Source organism: Vulpes lagopus, chromosome 3, assembly GCF_018345385.1.
Source record: "Vulpes lagopus strain Blue_001 chromosome 3, ASM1834538v1, whole genome shotgun sequence".
In the NCBI taxonomy this organism is placed as follows: domain Eukaryota; kingdom Metazoa; phylum Chordata; class Mammalia; order Carnivora; family Canidae; genus Vulpes; species Vulpes lagopus.
In genome coordinates, this window is record NC_054826.1 from 84,560,672 (window position 1) to 84,583,449 (window position 22,778).

The window sequence follows — 22,778 nt, forward strand, 5'->3', positions numbered from 1 at the left end:
GTCCCAAGGTAAATATACACACATTCAAATGAAACATGTATACAATTTCATGTTTTTAATTGATTCGCTTTAATTTGTCCACAGGCCCTTTAAGGTGTCCAAAGGACTCCTGCTTCAGAGGTTTATATAACCAATGCACAGGAAGATATTATGAACTGATTATTAATAAAATAAAATTATTAACAATAAGTTAATTATAATTATAGTATGATCATTAACATAAAACAATGTACATAATTTGTATAATTATATGCATTACTATTATATTAACATATAATAATAATAATATTTGACAGGGAACTAGTAAAAAGAGGTCCTAATGAAAGGAATGAATCTTGAGTTCTTGTTCCAATACTATGCCTCTGCGATGGAAATAAATTATTTAAGTGTTTTGTACCTTATTTTCTTATGTGTCAAACATGTGGAGACACCTGCCCTACTTTCTTCTCAAGGCTGTTGTGAGCAAGGAGATACTGCAGAATTGCTTCGAGAGGACTAAAAGCTGAATGCAAATGAAAATGCTATTGTCACTACTATGATTAGTAAGTAAATTCCTCAGTTTTTCCCCATTGAGAATGATATTCACTGTGGGCTTTTCATATGACTTTTAAGATATTGAGGAATGTTCCCTCTATCCCTACATTTCGAAGAGTTTTAATCAGGAATGGATGCTGTATTTTGTGAAATGCTATCTCTGCATCTATTGAGAGGATCATATGATTCTTGTTTTTTCTCTTATTGATGTGATCTATCACGTTGATTGTTTTACGAGTGTTGAACCACCCTTGGATCCCGGGGATAAAACCCACTTGGTCATGGTGAATAATCCTCTTAATGTACTGTTGGATCCTATTAGCTAGTATCTTGTTGAGAATTTTTGCATCTGAGTTCATCAGGGATATTGGTCTATAATTCTCCTTTTTGGTGGGGTCTTTGTCTGGTTTTGGAATCAAGGTAATGCTGGCCTCATAAATGAGTCTGAGGATGCATCTGTCCCTTTCTATCCTTCGAAACAGCTTTAGTAGACTAGGTATTATTTCTTCTTTAAACGTTTGATAGAATTCTCCTGGGAAGCCATCTGGCTCTGGGCTTTTGTGTCTTGGGAGGTTTTTCATGACTGCTTCAATTCCCTCGCTGGTTATTGGCCTGTTCAGGTTTTCTATTGCTTCCTGTACCAGTTGTGGTAATTTGTGATTTTCCAGAAATGCATCCATTTCTTCTAGATTGCCTAATTTGTTGGCATATAGCTGCTCATAATATGTTTTTAAAATCGTTTGTATTTCCTTGGTATTTCTTGTGATCTCTCCTCTTTCATCCGTGATTTTATTAATTTGAGTCTTTTTTCTTTTAAATAAGGCTGGCTATGGGTCTATCTATCTTATTAACCCCTGAGAGCCTTTCCCCTAAGATCAGGAACACGACAGGGACATCCACTCTCATCATTGTTATCCAACATAGTACTAGAAGTCCTAGCCTCAGCAATCAGACAAAAAGAAATAAAAGGCATTCAAATTGGCAAAGAAGTCAAACTCTCCCTCTTTGCAGATGACATGATACTGTACATAGAAAACCCAAAAGACTCCACCCCAAAATTGTTAGAACTCATTCATACAGCAATTCAGCAACGTGGCAGGATACAAATCAATGCACAGAAATCAGTGACATTTCTATATACTAACAATGAGACTGAAGAAAGAGAAATTAAGGAATGAATCCCATTTACAACTGCACCCAAAACTATAAGATACATAGGAATAAACCTAACCAAGAGGTAAAGGATCTATACCCTAAAAACTACAGAACACTTCTGAAAGAAATTAAGGAAGACACAAAGAGATGGAAAAACACTCCATGCTCATGGTTTGGAAGAATAAATATAGTGAAAATGTCTATGCTACCCAGGGCAATGTACACGTTAAACGCAATCCCTATCAAAATACTATGGACTTGCTTCACAGAGTTGGAACAAATAATCTTAAGATTTGTATGGAATCAGAAAAGACCCCGAATAGCCAGAGAAATACTGAAAAAGAAAACCAATGCTGGAGGCATCACCATGCCGGATTTCAAGCTATATTACAAAGCTGTGATTATCAAGACAGTAGGGTACCTACTAACAGTAGGGTATTGACATAGATCAATGGAACAGAATAGAGAACCCATTGGAAAAAGAAAAGTCTCTTCAATAAATGGTGTTGGGAAAACTGGACAGCCATGTGCAGAAGAATGAAACTGGACCATTCTCTTACACCAGACACAAAGATAAACTCAAAATTGATGAAAAATCTAAATGTGAGACAGGAATTCATCAAAATGCTAGAGGAGAACACAGGCAATCACTTTTTTGAATTTGGCTACAGTAACTTCCTGCAGGATACATCTATGAAGGCAAGGGAAACAAAAGCAAAAATGAACTACTGGGACTTAATCAGAATAAAAAGCTTCTGCACAGCAAAAGAAACAGTCAACAAGACTAAAAGACAACCTACAGAATGGGAGAAGATATTTGCAAATGACATATCAGATAAAGGGCTAGTATCCAAGATCTATAAGGAACTAATTAAATTCAACACCCAAGAAACAAAAAAACCAATCATGACATGGGCAGAAGATATGAACAGAAATTTCACCAAAGAAGACATACACATGGCCAATAAGTATATGAGAAAATGCTTCGCATCACTTGCCATCAGGCTATACAAATCAAAACCACAATAAGAGAGTAGACACCTGGGATTCCAAGATGGCATCATCTGTACCAGTGAAGGAGAAGAAGCTCATGGAGGTGAAACTAGGAGAGCTGCCAGGCTGGTACTGATGCAGGATTTCACCCCTAAGCGCATTGCTGGAGCATTTCAAAGAGGCTACTACTGGTATTACAACAAGTATATCAATGTGAAGAAAGGGGGTGTCGCTGGGATTTCTATGGTACTGGTTGCTTATGTGCTTTTCAACTACTGTCGTTCTTACAAGGAACTCAAACATGAACGGCTACGCAAGTACCACTGAAGAGGGCCCAGTGTGGAAGCATGTTTGGCATTCCTGACCATGACTTTTGCCTGGCACCCTTGAATCCTTCCATTGCCTAATTCACAATTAATATCCAATAAAAGTTGACTTGTAAAAACAAAACAAAACAAAAAAACAACAAAAAAACCCAAAACCACAAAGAGTTACCACCTCATACCAGTGAGAATAGCGAAAATTAACAAAACAGGGACACCTGGATGGCTCAGTGGTTGAGTCGGCCTTGGGCCCAGGGTGTGCCCCAGAATCCTGGGATCAAGTCCCACGTCAGGCTCCCTGCAGGGAGCCTGCTTCTCCCTCTGCCTGTGTCTCTGCCTTCTCTCTGTGTCTTTCATGAATAAAAAAATAAAATCTTAAAAAAAAAAGGGGATCCCTGGGTGGCTCAGTGGTTTAGTGCCTGCCTTCGGCCCAGGGCGCGATCCTGGAGATCTGGGATCGAGTCCCATTTGGGCTCCCTGCATGGAGCCTGCTTCTCCCTCTGCTTCTCCCTCTGCCTGTGTCTCTGCCTCTCTCTCCCTATCTCATAAAAAATAAATAAAATCTTTAAAAAAAAGAAAAGAAAAGAAAATCAACAAGACAGGAAACAACAAATGTTGGAGAAGATGTGGAGAAGAGGGAACACTCTTGTATGGCTGGTGGGAATGAGAACTGGTGCAGCCACTCTGGAAAACAGTGTGGAGGTTCCTCAAAAAAGTTAAAAATAGAGCTACCCTAAAACCTAGCAATTGCACTACTGGGTATTTACTCCAAAGATACAGATGTAGTGAAATGCTAGGACACCTGCACCCCAGTGTTCATAGCAGCAATGTTGACAATAGCCAAACTGTGGAAGGAGCCTCGATGTCCTTCGACAGATGAATGGATTAAAAAGATATGGTATATATACAAGGAATATTACCCAGCCATCAGAAAGGACAAATACCCACCATTTGCTTCGATGTGGATAGAACTGGAGGGTATTATGCTGATGAAGTAAGTCAACTGGGGAAAGACAATCATCATATGGTTTCACTCATACGGGGAATATAAGAAATAGTGAAAGGGATTATAAGGGAAAGGAGGGGAACTGAGTGGGAAAAATTAGAGGGAGACAAACCGTGAGAGACTCCTAATTCTGGGAAATGAACAAAGAGTTGCGGAAAGGGAGGTGGGCCGGGGATTGGGGTAACTGGGTGATGCGCACTGAGGAGGGCACTTGACAGGATGAGCACTGGATATTATACTATATGTTGGCAAATCAAACTTCAATAAAAACAAATGAAAAAAAAGTAAATTCCTCAAGGTCTGAATCGGTCTACTCAATAAGTAGAAGACACTTAATGATGACAATGATAAGACACACATTTCTCACTACTCTAACACAGACAGTGGTATCAGTTTCACTTTTCAGGCAAACCAGGAATTCCAGGTGAGGGATGTAGTGTTTTTTGTTTTTTTTTTTTTGAGGGATGTACTTTCCTCTCAGAAAACGTGGAGGCTAAGGGGACTAGGAAGCTTCTCTACGGACCACTCACATGATCTGCTGCTGTGCAAATAAGAGCCTTCTTTCCAGTTACGCTTCTCATGTTAACACCATATGCCAAATCTAACTGATCACCTTCTTTCTTTTGATGAAGCATTTGTTTCTAGTTTCTTACTAATGTTGAAATACACAGGATGAAACTGATTTATGGAAAATGACATTTAGAAGGTTTTTTTTTTAATGACCAAATAATTTTATTAAGAGTCAGCTTAATAAATTTTATTTTTAAGACAAAAGATCCCAATTATGGTAGAGGAAAGAACCCACTTACTCTTCATCAAGGCCAATACGACGACCAAAGAACATTTCAATGAAGCATTCTAACAATTCCTGTGTTCCCCGGTGAAGATACAACTGGTTGGCTAGCAAGGAGAAGCCACGGTTCTTTAGGAATTTATCTTTTTGTTCCTTAGATGCTCTATTAAAATATGCATCTAACAGCTAAGAAAAGAAATTAAGACAATTTACATAGTGCATTAACATTTTATATGATGTACACAAATCAGACAAATACTTGTTAACTTACCATTTAATTTCATATCTTTAGAACATAGAAAGCTCAAAATTATGCGATCTCCACGGAAAAACAAAAATAATCTTTGTTTCTGACTACTTTAGAATGCTAAAGATGACTTTATCTTGGAGATCTGAATACTTTTGTTATGGGGAGACTAACTTTTTAGCTGAGCATGGACACCTAGTATATTGGTAGCCTTAGTTGAGTAGAAGTACAATATTTGTGGTTTATTCTGAAGTGAAAAAAAATTAGTCAACATTGTACTATCCTCTCTGTAAATATGTATGTGTGTGTGTGTATCTCCTCTAGGAGAAGTCTACCTCAATTTCTAGACCTCTTGACAAATTATTTATCCTGAGCACAGGCCTAAATTTCTACCCTTCTCTGGCATCTTAAGTGCAACACGTGTAAAATCTAATTAATTATTTTCCTTCCAAACGTACATCTTTCATGGTTCCAATCTTACAGCCACAGTAGTACCATCTTCCTAGATTTCACAGCTAATCTTACTTTTGGCTTTTCCAGCCCTGATTGCCCATGTGTAATTATGAAGGTCTCTCCCCTTCATTCCAGTGAATGTCTCTCAAATTTGTGCATCCTTTGACTTCCCACCTACTTCCCCAGATCAGAACTCATCATTTCTCCCACGGACTACTGTGCTATCCTGCTAAACAGAATACTTCCACCTCTCTCTCCCCTGCAATCACTTCCTCACAGTGCTGATAGACGGTTCTTCCCCAAACACACATCTATTTACTGCCCTACTTAAAAAGCTTTCTAAGTTTATAGCTTAATACCAAATATACCTTTTGCACGAAGCCTTCCCTGGTTCCCCCATCAGAATTAATTGTTTTTCCTATACTACCATTCTTCTTTATTAATATTGTCACTGAAGCACCTACCATAAGAAGTCTTTATATTTTACTTAGTTGGGTATATGCCTTTCTCTCTCACTAGATAACCGCCTGGAATGTAGAAATTATTCTAAAGAAAATGAGAATCTTCAAAAGACCATTTCAATATTGGTTTTTTTCTAATGGAAACCATTCATATTAAACATTTATTCATTCAACACTATGCTTAGTACCTAGTGTACAGTAGACACGAGATGCCCACCCTCATGGAGCTGATATGTCAGCATGGGAGACCAAAAGAAAAGCTCACAGATAGAATAAAAAGATAATTACAAGACATAACTGGGATGCTAGAATCAAAGAGGAGTCGGACACTAGAGGGAAGCTATTCTGAAAGGTGATCAGGTCCCTGAAAAGGTGACATCTGAGCAAAACCCTGAAGTTAAATGCTTAAGATTTGATACTACACTGCAGGAAAGATTTCCAATGAACTCTGTGTTCCTTGGTATGAATCGATATATGGAGGAGAGCTTAAAATTGTATAACATATATAAAAGTATGACTAAGAAGCAATAAAATACAGTTGGCCCTTGACCAATATGAGTGTTAGAGGTGCCAATCCCCTCCCACAGTTGAAAATCTGCATATAACTTCTGACTCCCCTAGGACTTAACTCCTAACAATCTACTGTTGATGGGAAGTCTTACTAATCACGTAAAAACAATCGATTAACACAAATTCTGTATGTTCTATGTATTCCGTGTTGTATTCTTACAATAAAGTAAGCTTGAGAAAAGAAAGCGTTAAGACAATCATGAGGAGAAAATATATTTATAGTACTCTAGTGTATTTAAAAAAAAAGTGTATAAGTGAACCCATGCAGTTCAAACCTGTGTTATTCAAGGGCCCACTGTATGTATCAGTTCATTGTTCCTTAGAATAAAATAAAGCTTTAGGTCTACTTTAACATACATATTCAAATTTTAAACTATGCACATGTTTACTTTTCTGAATTAAAACAACACATCTACAGTCTGTCCTTACTTTAATAACTCCTTGTTGTATAGCAGGTGATGGGTGATTAACAAGGACTAGCAGTGTGTCTGCCTGAATGAGCTTGTCCATCACATCTTGAAGCATAACATCAGGCAAGATGAGAAGAATTCCACTTAAGAGCTCATATAATCCACAGCATATAGGAACCAAACAGTCTTCTGTTACACTGAAACAGAGACCCCAAAAGTCTTACTAACACAATATCAGGAAGACAAGTACATGATTACCTTAAGAACTGTGAGGAGTAGTAATAATTTTAACATGTGAAACAAAAGTTCATAAAATTATGGGGCACCGGGGTGGCAGAGTGGGTTAGGCATCTGCCTTCTGCTTGGGTTGTGGTCCCATGGTCCTGGGATCAAGCCCCACATCAGGTTCCCTACTCAGCAGGGTGTCTGCTTCTACCATCTGCCCTTCTCCTCTGCTCATGGTCTCTCTCTCTCTCTGTCTCTAATAAATAAATAAAATCTTTTAAAAAAGCTCATAAAATTATAAAATGTTTAACTGTGACTAAGAGATTTGCCATCACTTTTTTCACTTTATTTATCACCAATATAGTTTAGGTACATAGTCTATTAAACACCATTCTATTCCACAGCTATGATGTGCAAGAGGGTGGTGGTCACTAGCCACTTACACTATTTAAACTATTTAAAAGGACTAAAAAATTCAGTTCTTCAGTTGCACTAGCCACTTTCAAGTGGTTAGCAGGTATACATAGCCAGTGTCTACTGTACTTCAGGGCACAGGTAAAACTTTCCCATCACCACAGAAACTCTCACTGGATATTGCTTGTTACTTATAAATATTATAGTTTCCCTGATAAGTTTTTCCCTAAAAACTGTAAGAATTAAATAAACCACAAGGCATTTTTTTTCTTTAGGAGCTACTTATGGTTTAGCCTTTGGTAAAATATGGAATTCAATATTATATAGCATTCAAATAAAAAGAAAGGTAACTTTCTGTTTGTTATACATGTTGTATATGTGAAGTGACATAATGAAGACATTTCTAGAAGGTAGATATTCTTCTAAGAACAGTCAGAAAAAGGGTAGGGGCTGCAAAACACCTGAGTACCTGTGAGTACTTGCAGTTCGGCTGGAGTATGGCTCATAACCAAGAGAAAAGGCAAAGTTTTCCCAGTCATCGGTGTTCCTATCAACGAGACTTGGCCAACGTCCAACTGCTGCAGATCCATTCTGGGAAGGAAAAGCTAGCCCTAGGCTTGCAATAGTGCTGTGACTTCGCTGGAATGAGGCCAGTCCCTTCAGGTAATCAGGTCGGCGTGGGCAGGACTCGTCCCCAGGACTGTCATCATCTGATCTGAGTTCTGCTGCCAATTCTTTATGATCGCCTTTGACCCCCAGAAATCCCAATGTTCCTTTTGGGACACCATTGACAGAGGTGCGGGCTGAAAGGGCAGCTTCCATTTCACATACAGCTTTTGCAGAATCAAAGCTACTGACAAGTGCATCTTCTTTGCCTTTTTTCAGGGTCTCGGAACTCGCCAGAGAATTCAGTTTCTCTGCTTGGGAAGCAGCGTAATTATCTGCGATATTTTGTAACTTGTCAATACTACAACCCAAACTTCCAGTCAGTTTTTGTGGTTGCACTTGAGGTGAAGCAGTAGGAAATGCTGGTAGGCTTCTAGAACGCAGCATGTTGATGGTCATCCGTTGTGGGATAATATTGGAGGAGTTGTTTCCTGGTAAGGGTAGACAGAAAAATACTCTTTAAATCTATGAAGTGGGAACACTTGTTTTCTGCTGCACTATCAGTCACAACCACAGCAATAACCCACTTATCCAGCAGTGTTAAAAGAATCCACATAAAAAAAAAAAAATCCACATTGGTTAATGTTCCTAGTAACTTGTGCTTAAAATTCTTCAGTGCTCAAAAGATTTTTTCTTTTAACTTTTTATTAAAATCTTCCAAAAATGTATGTCTTTTCCTGTCTCGTTAACAAAATAGTGTTGATTGAATGATTCAAAGTCATAGGATTAATGGCTCCATTGTATCGAAATTAAGTGAAAATTTACTTTAGGCTAACAGTCATTAGGATGCAATTTGATGTAGTAGAAAAGTGTGGGCTTTACAGTGAGATATAACTAGATTCAAGTTCTGTTAGTTAGGTGGTCTTAGGTAAATCATTTAATTATTTGAGTGTTAGTTTCTATAAATGTAAAAGGAAGGTTCAAATATCAAGTTTGCAAGGCTGCTTTAAGGATTAAGTGAGATGCTCTATTTGTGATGCTCCCAGTATAGTGTCTGGCATATAAGAGGTACTCAGTAAATGGTAGTAATACTCATACTTGTTATGATGCCTAGACTAAATGCCCCTGGACTATTCTGTCTCTCATTCTTTTTTGTAGTCACTTCTTGATGTTGTCAGTGAGAAGCAATGGTTTTTTGACTTCTAGCTGCCCAGTTTGCTACTTTTAATACTCTATGTAAGGCAAGACCAAAAAATCACTGTCATTCTAGTTGCAGGATAAAGTGAATGCTGCTCAAGGTGTGGCTTGTGAGCCAGTAGCATGGAGATCCACAAGCACAACCTGTGTGATTGTTAGAAATGCACATTCTCAGGCTCCCCCGGATCTACTGAATCAGAATATATGAGGGAGGGGCCCAAAGTTCTGTTTTACAAGCTCTCCAGGCGATTTCTTTTGTGTGCTAGAACTTGCGTAAAAATATAAATAGAAACTGGATGAACTGTTTCAGAACATAGGCTTTTTGGTAGTAGTAGCTCTGTAGCTCAGAAGTCTTCCCTAGTTATTTCTGCATTTTGGCTGGGCAAGGTCGCCAAAAGATTCTGTTCAAAAGACCTGGAAAAAAGGGGGGAATGACTGTATTTGAAAATGTTTTAGAGTAATGTACAATGATTTTAAGAATAAATAATTCCTATAAAATTCTAAATAAAATTAGTTAAAACACATCCCTCTTCTCTAGAAGAGAAGAGCTGTCGGGAATGGAAAAGATGCACAGCCAGTTAGCAACTAGGAGATGTGTACCTATTTTTTCTCTATAAAAGTAGAGATGAGGTAGTCTGTTCAGTATGTTAGGAAGATACAAAAGTACTATAAGCTTAAAGACTTGATACACTTGCTATGGAAATAGAAGAGGGAATTTATTTTGAACACACTAAAGAATGACAGGGCAGCATTAAAAGACCAGCTACAGTTGGAGACTCCTGTAAAGTCAGAAATTCTCTCTGGCAGCTTTCAGTGGTCTGAGGATGGTTAAATTGAGACAGGGCTGGGTTTTTTTAGGTCAGGAATGCCCAAAGGCCAGGGGGGGACAAGGAAGCTGCAGGCAGTGTCAGGAAAATGACTGGTTAATGGGATCTAGGTGAGATAGGGAAAACAGGCAGAAGGGAATGTAGGATGGTGATAAAGAAACCAGAAGACAAGAGGTTGTTATCAGAGAGTGAGATACTGAAGTTTCACAGCTGGGAAGTATTCTTGATGATGATGATGGAGTCCATGCATAGTAGTAGTAGATAAAATAGAAGGAAAGATCCCCAGAGTTCAGGAATTCGAGCTGGAGTACTGGATGAACATTGTCTAGAACAATGTTTAGAGAGAAAGGAGAGAGTAAGCCAGACAAAGCTTTTGAATAAAATGGTAAAATAAATCAGAAACTTCATGAAAGACAAATGACTATGATAAAAGGAGACAGTTCCAGAGCGATACAGCACAGGCCTCTTCTGTTTCCTAACTCCCTGGAGTATCTCTTGTTATACTGAGTGTGAGCTACTGATCCAGAAAGTAATAAAGTGGATTCCTTAAATATAGTCTATAATTTTTGTTTTACCATCCACTTACTTGATCTATCACATATATCATACTGCTAAAACATGTACAATTTATTTATCTGCTAATATTCAGAACTATATGAGGAAGGTTTACACTGTCATCATTATGTTTACCTTCAGGTGGTGAAGCAGTAAAACCAGATGGGCTTATTACCATAAATCCAGGGCTAGGAACAGACTTTCCTCCACTGCTGGAATGTCTCAGGTACATGATTGACTGTACTTTCTCCTGAAAGATCTTGCCATCTAAAATTTTTTAAAAATTGGGATAGTAAAATTTTTAAAAGGATAAAATGAAAATATAATTTTAAAAGCAAATAATTAAATATAAATTTTTACAAAAAGATGTTCAAAGTGAAAAAATATAGCATGTTTTATACTAATGCACATTTGCTATGTGAGTACATGCTATTATTTCTTACATATAAATTTTTTATACTGTTACTTGCCAAGTTAACTTTTATTTTCTTTGAATTATAACCATATTTACAGTTATTTCTACATTTTAACAGCTAACTGTTCACTCCTTGAGGAAAGGACTATGTCCTATATATTTTTATATATCCCCTTAAATGTCCAATATGACTCTAAAATGGATACCTACAGCTTAATCTTCCTTTCTGAGCTTCATACTTGTAAATTCAATGGCTTGATTTATTTTATTTATTTATGTATTTATGTATTTATGTATTTATTTATTTATTTTCTCAATGGCTTGATTTCTTAAGTGCATAACAAATGCTACAAATCTAAATCTGAATCCTCTTTCAGCCCTAAATTCAGTCCTGTTTTGTTTTCTGGTTCATTTGGCAGAAGCACCTATTTCCCAAGTAGAAGCCAGGAGCCACCCTTGGCCACTACCTTTCCATCATCCATGTAAAGTCAGTCTCCAGGTTCTGCTGACTTGATTCTGCATCTTGAGCTCCTCTTATCCCTAGCACAGTGCCATAATGGGGGCGCTTATCATGGCTCACTTGGACGTGTGTCACAGACTTGTAAACGGTATCTACAATGGGCATCGGTCACCCTCAAATCCAAGCTTTCAGAATTCTATCAAATGTCAACCCCTGCTAAGAACCTTCTAGTGGCTCTCTGCTGCCTCCTTCCCACTCTGGATAAAGCCTAACTTCCCCTTTGTAAGAATCTCCTTCTTTCAGATTCCTTCCAGCCTTTCCTCATGACACTTCTGTAGCACCTATTTCTCACAGCTCCCAAGCAAGCTGTTTGCTTTGTTTGGAAGCCCCTTCCCTTCAACTCCTACTCAACGTTTAAGCCTCAGAACAGGCAGGCATCACCTCCTCCAGGAAACACCTCTTCTCTGTGCTCTATGCTACCAGGAAAAAAAAAAAAAATACCATCACTGTCCTTTCCACACCATGTCATTACCTGTTTATGTCTCTTTCCCCTCAAATAGGTTGTAAACTTAGTATGGGAATGGACCACATTTTATTCATCTTTGCAACTACCCTGTTTCCAGAGTCCTGACAGAACTTTATTTACTAAATGTGCTGAATCTAACACAAAGTCATGTTGTCTGTTTGCATTTGGATTTTTACTGCTGTTGAATCATTTTATTCATTTATTACATTCCTAAATGGATGTTTTACAACAAGTTTTCCTCTCCAAACTTACTATCTAGTTTTCTCAGAAGTATATTCATGCTTGCTTTCTTGCCACATTACATTTTCCTGGTTCTTTTTGAATTCTGATTTTTCCATCTTTCTCTTATACTAATTACTCTTTCTTATAGCTCTATCCTTAGCTTCCTTTTTTCTTTACTCTCTCTCTATACTTTTCTTCAGTGGTCTCATCTAGTCTCAGAGCTTCAACTCACTTCTACATGGGAGATTCTCCTTCTTGAATTTTATTGCAGTAATTTACTTACATATTTCTTTGCTCAAAACAAACACAACAAAACTAAATCCTTTAGTGATCTCTAAATAGAATGTAAGTTCAAATTCTCTGGCCTCACCTTCAAGGATCCATTTAATATGACATCAGGGGAAAAAATAAATAAGTGGTGGTCCCAAACTATGTTTATGGTTTTGTTTATGGTATCACTGATCCTTTAAAGATCCCACATACTTGAGTAAAATTCATTATTCTTTATTTTCTCTATTTTTTTCTCTCTTTAAGTCATTCTCTTCACCTGGAGTGCTAATTTTCCAATATACATCTCAAATTTATCTAAATTATTCAATGCCCATGTCATATATAGGATCTATTAAATCTTCCCTCTCCATAGTGGCCTGATGAAACCCTCACTCTTCTAAAATCAAGTAGTCCTTCTTTTGTATCTACTATTAGGTACTTGCCAGATATTGCTTTTTACTATAGATATTTGGGTATTTGACTCCTCTCTCCTGTCAGCAATAAAGCTCTCTGAAGGCAGAGACTGTGTCTGGTTCATTCTATATTCCTTTGCCCTGTTCCAACCCCACTGTGTCATTAGGATAGTTCTTAGCATACAGAAGCCAATGAATATCAGACAAATATAGATCGGGTGGGAAGAAAAATAATTAAAACTGAGATAGCCAAAATCTAACAAAATATGATTATACCTACCTATGTGCAAAGAAAAGTAGAAATTTGTGGGGTTGTGACAAACGTAAGTATTAGTAGGAGGGTGAACTGCTAAAAGGAAATTGAAGATAATTGTCAATAATTCCAAATCTGGAGGAGATCCAAGGACTTCTGCTATAATTTTCACAAATGAGTTACAAACCTCTCGGGGCATGGATGTAAGCTGCCCCTCTTTGTGTTCCTGAAAAAATAAAAAAAAAAACTCTTTAGATTTAAAGAGAACTGTCAACTAACATTTTCCATTTAAGCAACAGATTCCTTTTAAGACAGAATTATGTTGGTTTACTACTCTAGTCTGACCATATTTACCACTAAACTGAGTTGCAACTTCCCCATTCGATATATCCTGCCATTAAAAAATTCATTAAAACCAACAGCAACTTACTCTCAGTCCATTTATCTTAATTAACAGGGCAAAGTTATATTACGGCACTCATGAGCATGGCTCTGAAGCCAAACCACCTGGCTTTGCATTCTGGCCTCTCCACTCATTATCTGTGTGATTTTGGGGCATATTTAATACCTCAATGCCTCAGTTCAGTAATATTGGAATGGTCATGTTACTTCCTATGGCCGTCATAAAAATTAAATGACAGAAACTCTTGGAAGAGCACCTCACATATAGTAAGTCCCATATAAATGTTAGCTAATAGTTGTACTACCATGATGACTATCCCTACTTCTGTCCTACTATGATGGGATCACAAGGAGAAATTCCTGATAGACCAAACTGATTACATTACTACAATGTGTGCCAGTTTACAAACCTCTTTCTCATAACCGCTCTGAGAGGTTTTATCCTTCATTTCTAGAATGTGAAGCTCAAAGTGATTATATGACTAACTTAAACCACACAAAAGATATGTAAATAGTTCAGACCTCTGATTCTTCTCTACTGTGTCATAGATTACCTGGTATAAGAAGACCTGGTAGAGTGCCAAGCAACTACTAAAAATAAAGACAGGTATAAATAAATAATTTATATTCTCCAACTCCATCCCCCCTAGTAGGTAGCAGTCAGCCTCTAGATCAAGACCGAGGGGGTATACTTCCTCATTTCCCTCTCCCTGTACATGCGATACATCCAAAAAATGATACATCTCTGCACCCACTTTTCTTCATTTACTCTTTTGTAATTGCTGAATTAGAAAACTTAAAATCTAGATGTTAACTCTGAAACCTCAGATTTAAGAAGAGATCACTGACTCTACAGAAGAACCAAAACCCCTCCGCCAAGATTTTCATTAGTGCCAAGTGGTCAAGCCAAGCCAAGTCAGGCACATAGGTCTTCTGATTTTCAAGTCAGTGCTACTTCTGCCATAGCCATCTGCCCTTTTTCTGGTGCCTTCCACTTCCACAGGTCACCACCACCGCAGTCATTCATTCCTATGTCCATCCCAGGCCATGTTTCCTCAATCTTGTCTTTTCCACTGACCCCTTACAAATAGTCACTAGTATCCTATTTCATTAAAAAAAACCAAAAAACAAAAAATCCCTTTGGACACCTGGGTGGCTCAGTCAGTTAAATGTCCGACTCTTGGGCAGCCCAGGTGGCTCAGAGGTTTAGTGCAGCCTTCAGCCCAGGGCGTGATCCTGGAGACCTGGGATCAAGTCCCACATCAGGCTCCCTGCATGGAGCCTGCTTCTCCCTCTGCCTGTGTCTAGTTCTCTCTCTCTCTCTCTCTCTCTCTCTCTCTCTCTCTGTGTCTCTCATGAATAAATAAATAAAATCTTTAAAAAAATAAAAAAAATAAATGTCCGACTCTTGATTTTGGCTCAGGTCATGATCTCAGGGTTGTGAGATCAAGCTCTGAGTTGGGCTCTGTGCTGGGCATGCAAGCTGCTTAAGAGCCTCTCTCCCTCTCCTTCTACCCCTCCCCCACTCTATTAAAAAAAATCCCTTAACTTGAACTTTTGGAACCTTTTATTAACTGTTTCTTTTACCCTTCACTCCTAGACTTCCTAATCATTATTCTCACTGCTTCCAATGAGTCCACCACACGTGCTGTCTAAAGTCCTTAAAACCTAGTTTTTGCCTTCATTCTACTGAAATCTTGTGAGTCATTAAGAATTTCTATCAGTGACCCTTTCTTTACCTGTCCACATTTTCTTTGAACTTTCCACATTATTTGGTTCCCTCTCTGCCCACCCTTGGTTTCCTGGTTCTTCTCTTAGCTCTTTGACTACTCTTTCTACATCTTTCAATGGCTCCTTTTTCCTGTTTCACACCTGAAAATGGATATTTCCAGAGGTACAAGCCACAGCCCTCTATGATCCTTCCACTACATTGTTTATCCTGTAGTGCTTATCCATCCCCGTGGCTTCACTGTGACATCAAAGCAGACAGTTCCCCATCTGTCCCTCCCATCCCTCTCCCCAGTTCTAATCTTGCATATCTAGGTGCCTAGTGGTCACAGCTGCTGAACGTCCCACTGTAATCTCAGATGCACAATGGATAAGCTATAAAACTTGCATGTTCAATTCCTTCTTTGATGATGCTATCATTCTTCTAGTCTCCCAGCTGGAAATACTCTATTATATATTTCATTTCTCCTGCAGCTCCTATTTAGACAGGATCAAGCCCTTTTAATTCTCCTTATAATCTTCTTTATATTTGTTCCCTTTCTTTTACACTCTATTTTCATCACTTGAGTTCAGGTTCTTTATACTGTACTCATGAACTAATGAAACTGCCCCATGTCCAATATACTACCAATTTATCAATCTTTCTTAAATAATCTGAGATACCATAAAAGCAACAATTAGGTTCATTTCTTTATATAATTCCTACAATATCTACCATAAAACTATTCTTAATAACTGTTTATTTGGTAATGGGCTCTTTCAATGAAGAAGGGTGAAGAGATATACTTTTTAGGAAAAGGAACTGGTACCTCGATTTTTCTAGCATGTTTATAAATAAATGAAAATGAGAATATATATAGAAATCTCCAGGTTTACAAGTGTTACTTTTCTGACATGGAAAGACTTAAAAGAGAACTTCACACTGTCTTGTGAACTTTTTGAAAATTGGTCAACAAGTTTCAAAATGGATATACAAAGAAACTGATTTAGAGAAAAAATGCTATATAAATGTTCCATAAACCATTCCACAAGCTAAGGGCCTCAGAGCTCACTGTATTGTATTCCTGAAGACAACAGTCTAATTTAATTTACCATAGGGCCCAAAAAAGGCAATACAATGTTTTTTGTTTTTTTAAAGAATTCATTCATCCAACAAATATTTATTAGATACCTGTATGTGCCAGTGTGATCAAGAAAAAACATTATCCCTGCCCTCAGCAGATTTACAGAGGGAAACAAATCATAATTTTATAAATGATGTGACACTAGGAAATGGAGATATGTGGAGCCAGTGGAGGAAGGGGAAGGGTTACTTTAAAATGCAGAGAGATAGGAGGGCTTCTCTCAGGAAGTAAATTTAAAGTGGACGTATGAAGGATAAGCAGGAGGTAGCCAGATGGAAAGAACAAGATTAATAACTTCTCAGAAAAAATATTATGTGTCCTGAGGAGTGAAAAGAACTCACTGTTTTGGAAGAGAAAATAAGCCAGGGGGCCGCAGTGGCATGAAACGAGGCTGGCATGGTCACCCAGGGCATATAGGCTTTCTTTAGGTATAGTCATAGATTCTGGATTTTATTCCAAGTACAATGGGAAGGCCTTGGTGTTATCCGAACAAAGGCATTAAAAACACAAATATTACTGCTCCCAGGGAACATCTGAACTTCTCTGACTTGATAAAGTTCTACTAGATGCCTCACTGACAAAACAAACGACCTTGAAAAATATTCTCATATGCCAACCAAGGTTGTAAAAGAATATCAGTGAAGGCAGAGCAAAAAAATTAACTAGAAGCCAGGCCATAGCACAGACACTACTGTTGAGGTGTCATTTTTTAATATAACATTTTAAAAATATTTATTTGTTTATTTATTCATGAGAGACACAGAGAGGGGGGGGGGCGCGCACAGACACAGGCAGAGGGAGAAGCAGGCTCCATTTCATGCAGGGAACCTGACGTGGGACTTGATCCCGGGTCTCCAGGACCACACCCTGGGCTGAAAGTGGCCTTAAACCGCTGAGTCACCAGGGCTGCCCTTAACATAACATTTTGGATATATTTTCTATACGCTAATTCTAGTGCATATAATAGATCTTTGGCAAATATATGCTTATTAAGACAAAATATATTTGCTTGTTATTTAAGGAATGTGGAATGAGTTTCAGTTAGCAAAGCTTGCAACAAGTTAAAATTTGCTATTGTTGATATTTAAGAGATTACAAAATTATTATTACAACCCAGCATAAAGAGGCATTGTAGGTATACAATAGTTGTTGTTCTTTTGTAATTGAGCTAGGAATGACAGTATGAAGGTCAAGCTGTAGGAGGTGGGAGTTGAGAAGAAAGAATCTGGGAGATTAGGGAAGATGGAGAAGACAAAAACTCCACTGAAAGTCCCACAAAAATCTGAGTTCACGGCACTGAGTTGTTAAACAAATAACTGTGGAAAATATCTCCCAAAGTAAAGTTACATGAAAAGTACCTGCAAAACCTGACATGTGAGTAGAAAGTGATGGACCACTCGGGCTTTCAGTAATTGCTTAATATTAAAGACCTGCTGGTGGTGATCTGCTCTGATGAGGACTTCGAGAGCCGCCAGCAGTGTTTCCCAAGCTCCTTGCTGAGAAAATAAAACACACGCAAATCAGCACATGGTTCCTAAAAGACATGTTACCTGCTTTTTAGAAGACATAAAGCAATCTAACATTGTGGGTATATTCATGGCCAAAGATTAAATTCATCTGAAAAAGTAAATCTTAAAATTTACTCCACACTAATGTTTTTTGTCAATAACTCATTTCTAGATACTTATGTTGAATGCAATATTGTATTAGGTGCTTTGGTACATTAATGTACCAAATGTTTTATAATGTATAGTATTTTCAATAGATGAATTATCTTGAGGAATTTATTTGATACAAACACCTGTTACCAACATAATTGCTTACAAATTGTTTTCAGAGCCTTATTAAAAATGTATAAACTTCTATTAAAAATGCATAAACTTCTATAATTATGTATAAAGCATTTAATTAAATTATTTTAGAAAAGATTGGACTAAACTGAAAAAAACTCACTGACAATGAGAAAATTCTGCATTTTGGGATTGATTTACTTTTAAGTCCAAATAACAGAATTCTGTGCATAATTACTGTGTATCTTCAGACTTCCTTTTAAGGTGTCTTAAAAATGATTTTCCCATGTGGAATCAATCTTAAATTACCCTTAATAATGAAGAAGGGGGAATCTTCTATAGATAACTAATACTGAAAAATAATCTTTGCCTCATTTTATTATTCCAAATGACCTATCAGCAAAGCTATTCACAAAAGACAAAATTAACTGGCTTGGGCTACAGGTCTTCCTATTTCTCCTTGGAAGGTAATGAACAATGAAAAGGCCAGGGAACTGACAGACTTAATCATACTATTACACCCAAGGTCTTTCTCTTCATAAGATAGGGGTCAAGATGCCCTAGAAGAAAAAGGCATATGAGAAATGGAGCACAAGGCAGCCCAAGTATGAAAACTTGATTCAGGTATGAAAAAGAGTACCAAATAGAATAGTGGCAAAGTAAGGAAATGACTGAAAACAGAAGACAAACTCAGTTAAAAATTATTAGGAGAGAAAATCTTATTTTGAACTCACAGAAGTATTTGTGTGTAACACTACTGAATTCAACAAAAAATGTTTTGTTTTTAATCAACAACCCCAAAGTAGTATCCTCTTTTGAAATACTAAAACGACTGTTGACCAGTTAGGTTCAATCTTCCAATCTACAACTGAGCTGTTTACTGTACACTTATATTTATACTGCCTTTGTTTGTTTACATCTGCTATAACTGTACATTTTTTTTTCTTCACACATTATTCATATTTTTGTGTACACACATATATGGTTATTTTTTATTCTAAAAGAGAGAGTTTATTCAGAATGAGAAAAGAAATAACGACAAACTAAAAAGTTTTAAAAATTGATAAGCACCATAAAGTCCAGAAGCAATAGTTCAGTTAGCTGCCTAACACAATACTATAATATCTTCCCCCATGTGTGGCTGCATATTCTTTAATTGCTTTTTTTTCTTTTGAAGCATAATTGACATACAATATTATATTTATTTCAGGTATACCACACTTAGTGAGATTCAATATTTATACACATTATGGAGTGTAGAAATCACAAGAAATGCAGTTATCATCTGTCACTATACAAAGTTGTTTATACCAAAAAAAAAAAAAAACCAAAGTTGTTTATACCATATTATCAACTATATTCCCTACGTTGTATCTTATATCCCTATGGCTTATTTATTTTACAACTGGAAGATTATACTTTTTTTTAAAAAAAAGATTTTATTTATTTATTCATGAGAGACAGAGAGAGACAGAGAGAGGCAGAGACATAGGCAGAGGGAGAAGCAGGCTCCTCGCAGGGAGCCTAATGTGGGACTTGATCCCTGGACTCCGGGATCACGCCCTCAGCCGAAGACAGACACTCAACCGCTTAGTCAACCAGGTGTCCCAAGATTAAACTTTCTTTTTAATTTTTTTTTAGAATTTTAAAAAATATTTATTTATTCATGATAGACAGAGAGAGTGAGAGAGAGAGAGAGAGAGAGAGAGGCAGAGACACAGGCAGAGGGAGAAGCAGGCTCCATGTCTGGAGCCCGATGCAGGACTCGATCCTAGGTCTCCAGGATCACGCCCTGGGCCAAAGGCAGGCGCTAAACTGCCGAGCCACCCAGGGATCCCCCAAGATTATACTTTCATATAACAATACATTTTATACAAATAGAAGATTAGAAAAATAATTCTGTCATTCCTCTAGCATGCTTGATCAAAATTTATCTTTATTAATAATAGATTACAAAGGTTTCTTTCAGCATATCTCAACTCATTTTAATAATGAGTAAATTTTCAGGGAGTATTGCCAAATTTAGGAATAACTGATTTTTTAAAAAATCTGAAAGGTATATACTTTGGTCTTTATGTTTGATGGTAATGTTGCTATCTAACTCTAGATGATCTAGAACTAAGAAGTTTATATGAGCCCATACAATGAAGATTGCTTAAAACTAGGGCATGGGGGCCTGGGTGGCTCAGCTGAGTGTCCAACTCTTATCTTGGCTCAGGTCTTGATCTCAGAGTTCAAGCCATGCGACGTGCTCCATCCTAAGCATGGAGCCCACTTAAAAAAAATAAACAACCTCTTGCCCCCCAGAAAAACTAGAGCAGAAAGGAAATAGCCTGTATCCATTCCCTGGCTGAGACCAGTGCATCCACCCAGTTGGGTTGAGATGCTGTGCCTAAGATCAACTATGTTCCTCAACTTATGCCTATAATGAAGCCAAGATTTCATAGCCTTGTCCTAATTCAGCTCTATGACTCCTGGGCAACTTGACTGCCCTACTCAGAAGTGTGTACATTTTTCCCTCTCCTTGACTTGACTGTCTAGTAAGTCTCTAGACTAAGACTCTAGTCTAAGAGTCTCTAGAGTCTTAGCAGAATCCCTTTTGAGAGTTTATGGTAAATGCAAATTCTCACTTGATTTGAATGAGCCCCATGTTCTCTAGCCTGCTCTAGCTATTTCTAGTACTACTTTAGCTATATCCAGTTATCCTAAGTTCTGATCCTAATCTTCCAGCTCAGCATTACCATGGCTGTTCAAAAACCTGCACAGAAAATAATCTCCACATTGCCATTTATAATTAACATTACACTAAAGTAGTAAGTTTGTTCTCTTCTCCAGAAGAATGATGAGATGAATATTTAAAAGCACATATCTGTCTGTGCAGCAAAGGAAACAACCAACCTATGGAATGGTTGAACCTATGGAATGGGAGAAAACATATGCAAACACATATCAGATGAGGGATTAATATCTAGAATATATTGAGGACTTCTACAAATCAATAACAAAAAAAATCAATCCATTTTAAAAATGGGCAAAGAACTTGAACAGACATTTCTCCAAAGAAAATATACAAATGGCCAACAAGTACATGAAAAGATGCTCATCATCACAAAATATTGGGGAAATGCAAATCAAAATCACAATAGAATATCACTTTATACCCAATAGATGGCCACTATCAGAAAACCAGAAAATAACAATTGTTGGCAAGGATGTGGAGAAATTCGAATCCTTATACCTTATACAATGTGGGATTATAAAATGGTGGAGTTCTTATGGAAAATAGTGTAGAGGTTCCTTAAAAAATTGAAAATAGAATTACTATGATTCAACAATCCCACTTCTGGGTATATATCCAAAAGAATTGAAAATAGGACCTCAAGGAAGCATTTACATACTCATGTCCATTACAGTGCTATTCACAACATCCATATCTAGAAGCAACGTAAATATCTATTGATAGAAGAAAGGATAAAGGAAATGTGGTATATACACACAATGGGTATTATTTACTGTTACAAAAGAAAGAAATCTTGTCATTTACCTCAACACAAATAAACATTGAGGACATATACTAAGTGAAATAAGCCAATCACAAAGACAAATACTGAATGATGACACTTCTATGACATATCTAAAGTAATCAAACTCACAGAAACGGAAAGTAGTATGTGGTTGCCAGGGACTGCGGAGTGAGGGGGCAGGAGAAATAGGGGGAATATGTTCAATGGGTATAGTTTCAGGAAAGCAAGATGAAAATGTTCTAGATATCTGCTGTACAACAGAGTGTATATAGTTAGTACTATACTGTGCACTTAAAAATTGTTAAGAGGGTAATTTATGGCATATGTCTTTTACCATTAAAAATAAAAAGCACATGGGGGCATCTAGGTGGCTCAGTTGGTTCAGCAACCAACTCTTGATTTTGGCTCAGGTCATGATCTCAGGGTCATGAGAGTAAGCCCCATGTCTGGCTTTGGACTCAGCAAGAAGTCTGCTTAGATTCTCTCCATCCCCCCTCCCTCTGCCCCTACTACCACTCACACATGCATGCACACTTTCTCTTTCTCCGATAAACTCCGATCTTAAAAAATAAATAAAAATGCATGCCTTGGCTTTATTCCATATCTTCCAGTCAAGCAACAGCTCCTCTAGCAGTTTAACATCTTGGATTATAGCATTAGACTCTACATCCAACTTAAACTCTCCATTCTCATTGACATGAATAATATCTTCATCACAGCAACCTTCAAGAAGTGTCTATGGAAAATTAGCATTAATACAGGATGCGTTAATAATTGATTAATCCAAAAATTCAACAGAAACATTAAGCTTTCAATCTTAGCAGTCATTACATTAAATTCAAAGGAAAATTAGTGATAATTCAACATTTCACAAAGTATCCT

General features: G+C 37.4%; 1 protein-coding gene and 1 pseudogene across 1 annotated transcript in view; one reads left to right on the plus strand and one right to left on the minus strand.

The window, feature by feature from the left end:
- Positions 1-22,778, minus strand: part of LYST (lysosomal trafficking regulator) — a 174,124-nt gene that overhangs the window by 76,981 nt on the left and 74,365 nt on the right. Inside the window, 7 exon segments of the mRNA XM_041747828.1 lie at positions 4,821-4,990; positions 6,965-7,142; positions 8,054-8,681; positions 10,905-11,036; positions 13,356-13,554; positions 17,941-18,078; positions 22,483-22,632. Coding sequence (XP_041603762.1) covers positions 4,821-4,990; positions 6,965-7,142; positions 8,054-8,681; positions 10,905-11,036; positions 13,356-13,554; positions 17,941-18,078; positions 22,483-22,632 — 1,595 coding nt within the window.
- LOC121486692 lies at positions 2,744-3,097 on the plus strand (annotated as a pseudogene).